Consider the following 12,832-nt stretch of genomic DNA (forward strand, 5'->3'; position numbering starts at 1 on the left):
CTGTCTTAGAAGAGGAGGACGCGGGTGAGGCGCTCCCTGTGGCCGGAGACGCCGAGCCGCATGGAGCTAGAGGAGCGTCTTCCTGCTGGGAGGAGGAGGCCGCGCCATCTTGCGGGATCTCCGCCGCCGGGAAGAAGGCGGTAAGCCGTCGGGTCATCATCAGGGACACCGGGTGTTCAAGTGTCGGTGGGTACAACTTTGAAAGTTGTCCGATGAGCAACTTCACTATGTAGCCGCGTTAAGGCCTAAGGTGCAGCGGAGCTCAGGAGTTAAGCGACCGCCGCCATGCACTGTAGGACACGCCCCCTGTAAATGTGACTTTTTGATCACTTTTTATAAATTTTCTATATTTTTTTTTTGCAGTGTGATGTGTCCAAAAAGCAAAAACTTTGCTCATTAAGGCCCCTTTCACACTATAAAATTCATCTGTTTTAAAGATCCATTTGAAGTTCCGTTATGAAAACCCTGAAAATCGTCCATTACAAAATCCCATATGGCCATTAGAAAATCCCATTATAGTCTATGGGATTTTTACATTGTGCGTTATATCCCGTTATTAATAACAGACATTATTTTGTGACGGGAGAATGAACGGAAGAAATAGTGCATGCACTATTTCTCCCGTTGCCATCTTCCGTCACAAAATAACGTCCGTTATTAATAAGGGGCTATATGGGGGTTAAAACGGATAATGTAAAAATCCCATAGACTATAATGTGATTTTCTAATGGCCGTATGGGATTTTGTAACAGACGATTTTCAGGGTTTTCATAACGGAACTTCAAACTGATCTTTAAAACTAATTAATTTTATAGTGTGAAAGGGGCCTTACATTCTATTTTTATAGTTTGCGGTGATACCAAATATGTTTATTATTTATCATTTTTTACGCTTTTTTTTTTTTTATTAACCCCTTAGCGCATATGGACGTTTATGAACGTCCATATGTGCATCCCCATATATAATGCACGCATCATACCCGGTGGGTCCGGTTGCTATAAGCAACCAGGACTCACGCTAATGCCGGACATCACTGATCGCCGCATCTAAAAGTGAAAGTAAAAGCATCCCTGAATGCAGTGATCAGTTGGTCAGATGTTATAGCCCCATATGTGGTATCACCGCGTGCGTAAATGTCCAAACTCTAAAAATATATTGTTAATTAAACCGCATGGTCAATGGCATACATGCAAAATAAAAAGTCCAAAATAGCGGATTTTTGGTCACTTTTTATATGCGGTCGACCACGTTTTTGCCTGCGGTCAGGAAACCGCATACGGCCGAAAAAGCAGCCGACTGGAGGCTGCGGTTCACTCCGGTCGGCTCATAGACATGCATTAAATACGATTCCCGAATACGGCTGAGTGCGGGCGCCGCGATTAAGCCCCGCCCCCTCCTCCCAGCCGTATACGGGAACCGTAGTTACAAACCGTAGTGTGAACCCAGCCTAAGGGAGGAAATTCCCCCCTGTATGGCTCCAGATGATATCACACCTGCTGGATAACACCCCTTCCCAGTCAGTGAACCTGAACCTGAGACTGAACAAAAAATACAGAGCAATATCAAGGTAGAAAACTAAAAAAATTAAAAATAAATAAAGGGGTGGTTTATCATGATGGGGACAGTGAACTGGGAGGATTATAAAATGTATCAAGTTAACGAGAGGTACTCTTTAAAGGGTTAAAACCCTGTAACCTTTTTTAGGGATTTTCTATGTAGAGGATAGCCTTGGACAGGGTAGTTTGGATTATGTGTATACTGCTTGCCAATGCTCGTATGTATAGTTGTCACTTAGTGCCCCCTGGTGTTGATTATTGTGCACAATTTGGCTGCACAGGGTAATTTATTCTACATTTATTCAAATTACTACAGTGCACTCATTGTCAAGTACAGTGACCCCCCAACCTACGATGGCCCCGACATACGATAATTTCAACATGCGATGGCCTCTCAGAGGCCATCGCATGTTGAAGGCAGCATCAACATACGATGCTTTTGTATGTCGGGGTCATCGCATAAATGGCTATCCGGCAGCGCAGACTGCTTCAGCTGCCGCCAGATAGCCATTTACGGTGCCCCGGGCGCTCCAATGGTGGTCTCTTACCTGTCCTCGGGGCTCCAGAGCGTCCTCTTCGGGAACCCCTCCATCGCTGGCGCTCTCCTTCGTCGTCATCACGTCGAGAGAGAGGATCCCGGGAAGCAGAAATGCCCGGAGCGTTGGGGACACCCCGGGGAAACGGCGACAGCGATGGAGGGCGACATCCAGGGCAGCGGTGACGATCCGGAGCGGCGGGGACAGGTGAGTATAACATCCTATACATTACATTGCACGGATCCCTCAACATACAATGGTTTCAACAAACGATGGTTCCTTTGGAACGGATTACCATCGTATGTTGAGGGACCACTGTACTTATCAGTTCAGAGTAATTGTAGTCTAACTTTGAAAGGAATACCAGTCTCCCAAACATGTGTCACTTTAAAGTCTGCAACATAGTGAAGACACAAATCACTAAACAAAATGTGAAACTATTTTGGTTTACAGCCATAGAAACCAATAAAAGGACAAGGACTTGTGCATTCTACTATTTACAATATAACTGTACTTACCCTCTGCATCTGGATCAGCATTTACTACATTGTAAGTCAAGTTGCCATCCAAATTCTTTTTTAGGTAACCAATCTGGAAAAGAAAGTTGCAACAAACAGTAGTAATAAGATAGGTTTCTTATTTTTCTTACTACAGACAATCAAATCTAAATAATGAATATACCTTGCAATTTGGATAATATCTGTTGACCTTGTCCCTGGCTTCATCTGCAGCATGTTCCACTAGTGCCAGGACGTGTTCTTCCGCAGTGCTGTCTGTTAAACTACATGCATTGCCTTCTGGCTCAAAAATGCTGCTAAAATAAAGAATATAAACACAAAATATAAACAGTTATCTGCGGTTTCAGGGTAAATGTGGCACTTTGTTCAAAAACACTGAGGGCAGTATTGTGCTAGTATTGCATTTTTTTTTTACCATTTTTCTCAATAGGTTTGTATATAAGACCTTCAAAAATGACAAGAATAATGTACATAGGAGATTATAGTAGAACATTAAGTAAAAAAATAAACATAAAAAAGCAATTAAAACAAGTCTATTTTTTTTTACATGCATGAGGTTGGAATTCAAGCACAAAACACAGCTATATTAACCCCTTCATGGATCCCGCAAAAACTTTTTTTGGCTAATGATCTTTCCTTCTCACATTCTAAGACTCATAACTTTTTTATTTTTTCACTGACAAAGTTGTATTTGTTGCAAGGAGGAAGGGAGGAAGAAGACCTATCAACCCAGGTGCTGTGGATGCTTGTCCCTAGAAACGGATGGAAACAGGAACGTGCAATCACAGATCCCTCGGCAGGCACCACTTTATTGATAAAATAAAAAAAATTACAAAGTACAGATTACCGTATTTATTGGCGTATCACACGCACCCTCATTTTAACAGGAAAATTTGAGTAAAAAAATAAATAAATCTAAATTAAATTACTTTGAAGATCTGAACTTAATGTGACATCATTCCCCCCATTTGCCACATAATTTTCCTGCTCCTCAGTCTGCCCCCCCCCTTGTGCCACATCATTCCTTCCCCATTATCAACCCCTGTGCTACAACACGCCCCCCATCCCCCTGTGGCTCATCATTTACCTCGTGCCTCATATGCCCCTGTGATTTGTGATCTCCCTGTGCCTCATTTCCCCTTAGTGATCCCCTGTGCCTCATTTCCCCTTAGTTATCCCAGTGTGCCTCATTTCCCCTTAGTGATCCCCTTGTGCCTCTGTGATCTCCCTCCTGTGCCTCATCATTCCACCCCCCCCTCCTCAGATTATTTGTGTCTTATGATTGTCCTACCTCCTACACCCTGATTTTTTTCCCCTGCTTTCTTATTTTATTTGACCTTGACTGGCCGCACTCCGGCAGGCTCAGGTTCAGACTGTGAGGCTTCCGGGGCTGCACGGCCAGTAAAGGATTGAAAGTATACCGAGTGACGATCCCTGCAGACTCCTCTTCTGCGCTGCATCAGGGACGCCACACAGTAGAGCAGTCAGGGATTGTCACTCGGCACACTTTGAATGCTTTACTGGCCACGCAGCCCCGAAAGACCCGCAGCCTGAATCTGAGCCTGCCAGAGTGCGGCCAGGTGAGGTTAAATTTACAAATAGGCAGGGGAGAAAAGCCAGGAAAAAGGGGAGGACAATGATAGGTGATCTCCACGCTGCAGCAGCCGCCACTGGTCACTGTTTTAAAGTGGCCTTGGCCGAGCTGCTGATCTTTTAACAAGCAGCCAGGGCTGCGGCCACTTTCAATCAGTGATCAGGGTTTTTGCCTATAATTGTAGTTTTAAAAGTGCGTGTCCGTTTCGACGGAAATACCCTCTTCATCAGATCTATACAACATAGGTACATTGGAGTTTAAATAAAGAAAAAAAAGGCACCAAATACCCCAGTGGGCGGAGCCACAGGCGCAAAAAAATGTAAACAAAGTACAGAAAGAATAAAAAACTTCTAGAAAATACTGAACAAATGCATAAAAAAAACTCATACATCCATTTATTATGACACATATACATGTAAGAATGCACATAAATAAGGAAATTCAAACAGTATTAATAGATATATCAATGGTCTCAGATTCTGCAGCCCTGCATGCACGAGTGGTGTTATAGTAGTTAGGAGCACATCAGGAAAGGGGTGCGGCGCACATGTGACCAGGGTAACCAATCATGTTCTTCTGAGCTCAGCGTCACTGGCTGAAACCAGGAAGCCGGGCTCACTGATGTAAACAAACGGGGTGCGTGTTAGAGACCGTTCCCTAGGAGACCGGTCACGTGACCGGACCCGGGGCCAATCACACAGCAGAATGTGTGATCACAGTTCCAGTGATAGATTCTGACAGCCGCGGCTGCTACACAGGGGTCTCATGGATCTGTATTAGCATTATAGGTATATAAAACATGATTTTTAAGAGAAAATTTGTCCAGAATTGAAGGCCACATGTGTTTACAAAGCCCCCATGGTACCAGAACAGTGGACCCCCCCAACATGTGACCCCATTTTGGAAACTACACCCCTCAGGTAATGCAATAAGGGGTACAGTGAGCATTTACACCCCACAGGGGTCTGACAGATTTTTGGAACAGTGGTCTGTGAAAATGAAAAATTTCATTTTTCATTTGCTCAGCCCACTGTTCCAAAGATCTGTCAAACGCCAGTGGGGTGTAAATGCTCACTGCACCCCTTATTAAATTCTGTGAGGGGTGTAGTTTCCAAAATGGGGTCACATGTGGGGGGTCCACTGTTCTAGCACCACGGGGGGGGGGGGGGGGGGCTTTGTAAACACACATGGCCCCTGACTTCCATTCCAAACAAATTCACTCTTCAAAAGCTCAATGGCGCTCCTCCTCTTCTGAGCATTGTAGTTCGACCGCAGAGCACTTGACGTCCACACATGGGGTATGTCCATACTCAGAAGAAATGGGGTTTCAAATTTTGGGGGTAATTTTCTCCTATTACCCCTTGTAAAAATTTAACATTTTGGGAAAAACCAGCATTTTAGTGAAAATTTTTTTTTTCTCATTTACACATCCAACTTTAACAAAAAGTCATGAAATACCTGTGAGGTGTTAAGGCTCACTGTACCCCTTGTTACGTTCCTTGAGAGGTGTAGTTCCCAAAACAGTGCCTAGTGATAATTGATGCATTGACCAAATAGGTAGAAGTATTTCCCACAGGAAGTGCTGATGCCCTAACAGTACTAAAACTTTACTAAAAGACATCATTCCACAATTTGGGATTCCCGAAAAGATCTATAGTGATCATGGTCGACATTTTGTAAACCAAACTATAAAACGCCTAATAGAAGTAATGGGTATAGAAGTAATAAATCACTATCCCCAGTCAGCAGGGTTCGTAGAAAGACAATGGTATACTGAAAAGCAAACTGAGAGACCAGGAAAAGTTGGATGTACTGTTTACCATGAGCTGTTCAGAGTATGCATATTACACCCACTAAATATGGATTGAGATGATGTATGGTAGACCATATAACATACCTTTGTTTCCAAATGAGACACATATTGAGGAGGCAGAGATAACCTTAGTAGAATATATGTCCAGACTGTTAGAGCAGAAACAAATTAACCAAGTCTGTTCCATTCTAGAAGGATGATCCATAGAAGAAGAAAGAAGTTTAACATTTTAGACTGGGTCCTTATAAAAGTGATCAAGAAGAAACATTGATATTCACCTAAGTAGAAGGGACGCTACCAAGTCCTACTTACCACCCTACAACAATAAGGATAGCTGAAAGGACCACCTGGATCCATCAGTGTCACTGTAAAAAGGTTCTGAAGGCAGAGCAGGGTGAGAAGGCTGAAGGAACTCCAATAAAGTCCAGCTACAAAGGGAGATTCTGCATAAGGCAGAAACTGTCTCAAACCGGTGAAGCCTCCAATACCCTACCCCTTGGAGCTCCTCAGCTAAATAGGATAGGGACAATGCTTGTGGCGAGTCTGGTGGGAATTCCAGGAATCCTTGGAAGGACAATCTCCAACCTTTACCATAAACACCATGATTAGACTCAACTAACAGACTGGATGGCTGTAGGTAGACCTCTCAATTTGACATTCCCAGAGGGAACCAGTAGTACAATACTAGTAGACCTGTGTCAGTTGATTGAGTGTGGAGATTTAAGACTGGCTAAAGCGATAAGAAATAGTAATGTATGTGTATGTATGTGTATGTATGTGTGTGCATATATATGTTATGCTCTATTTGGGAAAGAATGTAACCTATGGCAACAAGCCTTGTGGACGACAGTAAACCCAGTTAGAGATATGACATGCAAGGGTTAACTGGCCCAAAACAAAGGTTATCTGTAGTAAGAGCCAGTAAATCCTAATGTACTGAGATTAGGAAATTTAACCTATTATTATTATTATTATTAATCACTCTAAAGGATACCTAAAAAAGACAGATCAGAGACATTGCTACAAAGGAAAGTAGAAGTATCAGGAACACATCCTATAGGAGGGTTTTTCTTAGAAGTCAGACCTAGAGGAAAGGAAGTAACTAAAAGTGATATCCTAGAAAAAGGGAAGTACCTTATACCATAGTTGAAATATTAAAACTATAAGGTTCCCAACCTCACCATAGAGGATGCCATAGCTCTAGAGACAAGGTATCAAGATAAAAATGAGTGGCTAGAATGGCTAATCTATAAAGCCAAAACATTAAAAAGAGAAAATTGCCTAGTCTGTGCAGGTGCCAGGCCCTGCTCAGCTACAACACCCTTTCCTTTAAACAATATTACATATCCAGAAGGTTTAAATTGTATCATGAAACTGTTCCAAAAAAGCATACAAACCTGATACTGACACAACCTGTCATACATTGAGTTTATTGTTTCCTCAGGTCCAGAGATCTCAAATACCCTCATCGGCATTTGGGTAATTTCCTGGCAATATTACTCTTTGCATTCCCAGGGAATGAGAGCGGTACAAACCTGGGATCGTTGCCTGATGACTACTGTATGGAGAGGATTAAAAAAATAGGGAAAGATGGTGGCTGGGTTGAGCATGATACCCACTAGGCTGACGTCTGGTGGTTATACGGAGATAAACGGCTAAGATCTAGGATCCCAGCCAATGCAGAGGGAATTGTGCTGTGGTTCAACTGGCTATGCCCCTTCATATCCTGTCAGAGTCACCCTGGAAAAGAGGCCACCCATATAGCGGAAGTGACACTTCTCATAAAGGGCCTTTTGATTCTCAGGTAAACAATGATGAGATAGGGGCTCCACGTGGAGTGCCTAATGAGTTTAAAGCCAGAGATCATGTGGCAGCAGGGTTTGAGTCTCTGTTCTTTTGTGGAGTAAACAAAAATGTTGACTGAATAAATGACATCTTCTATAACCTACAGAGGTCTGTAAATTAAACAAGGGATGCAGTCAAAGGCTTAGCATAACAATTGGCCCTCAACTCTTTTATGACCTGGCAAAATAGGATGGCCCTAGATATGGTACTATCAGAAAGAGGAGGGGTCTGTAGGACGTTTATCAGTATGTGTTGTACCTTTATTCCCAACAATACAGCCCCAGGAGGAATCGTGACCAGAGCAGTCGAAGGAATGAATGCATTATCAATTGAGCTGGCCGAGAACTCAGAAATAAGTGACCCATTCACCAACTGGCTTGAGGGATGGTTTGGAAGATGTACAGGATTGGGGACTTCAGTTCTCATCTCCATCGCAATCGTGTTGGTCATCTTGATGATCTGTGGGTGTTGTTGCATTCCCTGCATCCGAGGACTATCTCAAAACTGATTGAGACTGCAATGACAAGAACTATGTATCAAACTATTCCTCTGGAAGAAGATGCCTATGATGATACCCCCTCTCTATGAAGCAAAGTCCAAAAACCCAGCTGAAGAAGAGACTTCTGCTGAAATGAACTGAGAGAGTGAAAATAGTTATCAGAAGAGGGGATGTTGGTAAAACTATATTTTGATATCTATGTTCCCTGTGTATATATATATATATATATATATATATATATATATATATATTTTTTTTTTTTTTTATAAAGCTTCAGTTAACTTTCATCTTTGTTTTGGATAACGCCCAGTAATGCTTGAAACTATGCAACTGACCTCTGAGTAATAGAATAATGAGATGTATCTACTTTTATTAGTTTTAAGTTTATTAGTTTTAAGCTTATTTATTTTATTTTTAGTTATAAATCACAATATGGCGCTTGCTTCTTGTAACGCGGCCCTGTTAAAATCAAAACTAGCTAGTGGCCTTGAAGGTACTGAAGCTTGAATGTACTGGTTTGCTGAGCAGACAATAAAGTTCTTTACCAATGAGCTGACAGCATTACCAACTTAACAGTTATGATGTAACTGCTTACTTGTTTTCATAAAAGTTGTTTAATGCCTTAGCTCGAGGGATTCTTTACTTGACTTTCTCTATGTAAGGATTGCCCTTACATTGATGTATGTAATAAACCTATTACTTTGACAATATCGGGAGTTGACTAATCTCTGCTTTCCCGATATCCACCTATTGAGAAAGCTCCGAAACCAGATGAACGCATACAACTTCATCACCACCTATAACCAACATCACCACCAGAAAAATCTTAGAAAAACATTGGTGGCTCCTCCTCTTAGACCCCATTCTAAAACACCTCATTCCCAAAAACCTGGATTGACTTTCTGCAGGGCCCAAACAAATCAAGAATTTCCTAGCTCCCAGCAGTCTAAGAAGAGCAAAAACATCTAAAACTCTATCTCCAGGAGTGTACAAATGTGGAGGAAGAGGCTGCCTTTGCTGTAAAAACATTCAACATGGCAGAAGATCTTTCACGTCAAGGAACATATCCAGCTCTTTTGAAATAAAACCACACTTGAACCGTGGGTCTACACATGTAGTCTAGTTATTAGAATGCTGCTGTGGGCTCCACTAAGTTGGAAGGACTTCCCAAACTCAGAGAAAGCGAATGAAAGGGCTCTAGGCCTTCAAAAAGGGCTCTAGGTCTTCCCCAGGAAACTATAGACCGGTAAGTTTAACGTGCATTGTGGGTAAATTGTTTGAAGGACTTATAAGGGATTACATACAGGAATACATAGGGGATAATTGTATTATAAGTGATAGCCAGCATGGGTTTACTAAGGATAGAAGTTGTCAAACCAATCTAATTTGCTTTTATGAAGAGGTGAGTAGAAGCCTTGACAGAGGAATGGCTGTGGATATAGTGTTTCTGGATTTTGCTAAAGCATTTGATACTGTCCCTCATAGACGTCTGACAGGTAAGTTAAGGTCTTTGGGTTTGGAAATTTTAGTTTGTAACTGGATTGAACACTGGCTCATGGATCGTACCCAGAGAGTGGTGGTCAATGATTCGTACTCTGATTGGTCCCCGGTTATTAGTGGTGTACCCCAAGGTTCTGTACTGGGCCCGCTGTTGTTTAATTTATTTATTAATGATATAGAGGATGGTATTAACAGCTCTGTTTCTATCTTTGCAGATGACACCAAGCTTTGTAGCACAGTACAGTCTATAGAGGATGTGCATAAGTTACAAGATGACTTGGATAGACTAAGTGTCTGGGCATCCACTTGGCAAATGAGGTTCAATGTGGATAAATGTAAAGTTATGCATCTGGGTACTAATAACCTGCATGCATCGTATGTCTTAGGGGGGATTAAACTGGCAGAGTCACTGGTAGAGAAGGATCTGGGTGTACTTGTAGATCACAGACTACAGAATAGCATGCAATGTCAGGCTGCTGCTTCCAAAGCCGGCAGGATATTGTCATGTATCAAAAGAGGCATGGACTCAAGGGACAGGGACATAATACTCCCCCTTTATAAATCATTGGTACGGCCTTACCTGGAATATGCTGTTCAGTTTTGGGCACCTGTCCATAAAAGGGACACTGCGGAGTTGGAAAGGGTGCAGAGATGCGTGACTAAACTAATATGGGGAATGGAACATCTTAGCTATGAGGAGCGATTAAAGGAGTTACAATTGTTTAGTCTTGAGAAGAGACGTTTAAGGGGGGATATGATAAACGTATATAAGTATATTAATGGCCCATACAAAAAATATGGAGAAACACTGTTCCAGGTTAAACCCCCCCAAAGGACGAGGGGGCACTCCCTCCGTCTGGAGAAGAAAAAGTTTAGTCTCAAGGGGCGACACGCCTTCTTTACCATGAGAACTGTGAACTTATGGAACAGTCTACCTCAGGAACTGGTCACAGCAGGAACAATTAACAGCTTTAAAACAGGATTAGATACATTCCTGGAACAAAATAAGATTAATGCTTATGAAGAAATATAAAATCTCATCCCTTCCCCAATATCGCGCCACACCCCTACCCCTTAATTCCCTGGTTGAACTTGATGGACATATGTCTTTTTTCGACCGTACTAACTATGTAACTATGTAACGGTCACAGACACAATTGTAGTATAGGAATTTCGAAATACAGTGCCTCACAACACTTAGTGGAAGGACACAAGAAGGATTTCACTTGCCTCAGCATCACCCCCCATTGAACAAATCTCTGAAGATGTGGATAATAAGCTATTCAGCTTATTCAGACAGTTCTTCCTAATTATTGTCAGTGATATTCTGTTGGTATGTTACTCCCACACATGTCTCGTGTATACAGTCACTATCTATGCCCTTTGGTCTCCTTTCCCTCACATAAGTAATATCCATCATATCATACAGTATACCAACACACCCACACACTACAACACCCATATCTCTTCCTTATCTGTTCCATATAACATACTTTTCTTTTACATCCTTCTAGCTGTTTGGTACATCACCATAATATTCACCAACCATTCTTACAACATCCCATTCCCTATGTAAATTTAGAGGGTTTTAGTTTACACAACATTCCCCTTCATTCACATTTATTACTTGTTTCCCACACAATATCCATTTCTCATATACAAATCCATAAGCCCACCATTTAATATCCATTTCTCATATACAAATCCATAAGCCTATTATTCTTGAAGCCCCCACTTATCCATTCTTTCCTGCTATAGGAGTTCTCCTCCTCCACTCATGGTCCCACACGCTACATGTCCAAAGCTATCCTGTTCAGTATATGCACACGTTTTTTGCCTCCCGTACGACACGCGCTTTCCGCTCTGTTCAGGCGCACCCTGATGCGCATGACCGGAACTCCTCGCATTATATTCGTGCCCAGCGGTAATCGCTCATATAGTTAGCGCATCCACACAGAGAACTCTAGCAGGACCCCCTAATAGTAAGTTTTTTGCTCTTCTACAGCTGTGCCTTATGAAGATCCTTACCTTTACAGTAATATGAAGAAACTCATTGATACCCTCTGTTTTACTGGAGCACATTTACTATGCCCCTTGGTCTGCATTAGATACATCCACCTGCAGCCTAAGTATTCCTCAGCTCTGTTGACACTTATTTTATTTTAGTGCATCCTTAACAATTTTGATTAACTTTTTCATACAAATATAAGAATTTTATACATGCATACTCCTCCATTATTTTCAATGTTATACATTTAAATTCAGTTACAGTCATGGCAGTAAATGTTGGCACCCCTGAAAATTTTCAAGAAAATGAAGTATTTCTCACAGAAAAGGATTGCAGCAACACATGTTTTGCTATACACGTTTATTCCCTTTGTGCGTATTGGAACTAAACCAAAAAAGCTAAACCAAGAGCTTTTTGGTAAAGCACATCATTCTACTGTTTACTGAAAACGGGAAGAGGCCTACAAAGAAAAGAACACAGTACCTACAGTGAAATATGGTGGAGGTTCAATGATGTTTTGGGGTTGTTTTGCTGCCTCTGGCACTGGCTGCATGTGTGCAAGGCATCATGAAATCTGAGCATTACCAACGGATTTGTACAGCCCAGTGTCAGAAAGTTGGGTTTGTGTCCGAGATCTTGGGCCTTCCAGCAGGACAATGACCCATCAACATACGTCAAAAAGCACCCAGAAATGGATGTCAACAAAGTGCTGGAGAGTTCTGAAGTGGCTTGCAATGAGTACAGATCTAAAATTGCTGTTGGGAAAAGGCACCCTTCCAATAAGAGACCTGGAGCTGTTTGCAAAGGTGGTCCAACATTCCGGCTGAGATGTGAAGCTTATAGGAAGCGGCTGATTTCAATAATTTTTTCCAAAGGTGTGCAACCAAATATTAAGTTAAAGGGTGCCAATACTTTTGTCCAGACCAGATTTGGAGTTTGGTGTGACATAAGGTCCAATTTGCA

At 42.0% G+C, this 12,832-nt stretch overlaps 1 protein-coding gene across 5 annotated transcripts in view; it reads right to left on the reverse strand.

Moving 5' to 3' along the window:
- The window catches only part of BRD9 (bromodomain containing 9), a 284,425-nt gene that overhangs the window by 137,569 nt on the left and 134,024 nt on the right, over positions 1 to 12,832 (reverse strand). For 4 of the 5 annotated variants that reach the window (XM_056520202.1, XM_056520201.1, XM_056520199.1 and 1 more), the window contains exons 9-10: positions 2,774 to 2,906; positions 2,611 to 2,683 (exon numbers count right to left, since the gene is read on the reverse strand). In XM_056520202.1, coding sequence (XP_056376177.1) covers positions 2,611 to 2,683; positions 2,774 to 2,906 — 206 coding nt within the window. The remainder of the gene's footprint in view (positions 1 to 2,610; positions 2,684 to 2,773; positions 2,907 to 12,832) is intronic. The other variant, XM_056520200.1, reaches the window with a different exon arrangement.

The sequence above is a fragment of the Hyla sarda genome, chromosome 5, assembly GCF_029499605.1.
Source record: "Hyla sarda isolate aHylSar1 chromosome 5, aHylSar1.hap1, whole genome shotgun sequence".
NCBI lineage: Eukaryota > Metazoa > Chordata > Amphibia > Anura > Hylidae > Hyla > Hyla sarda.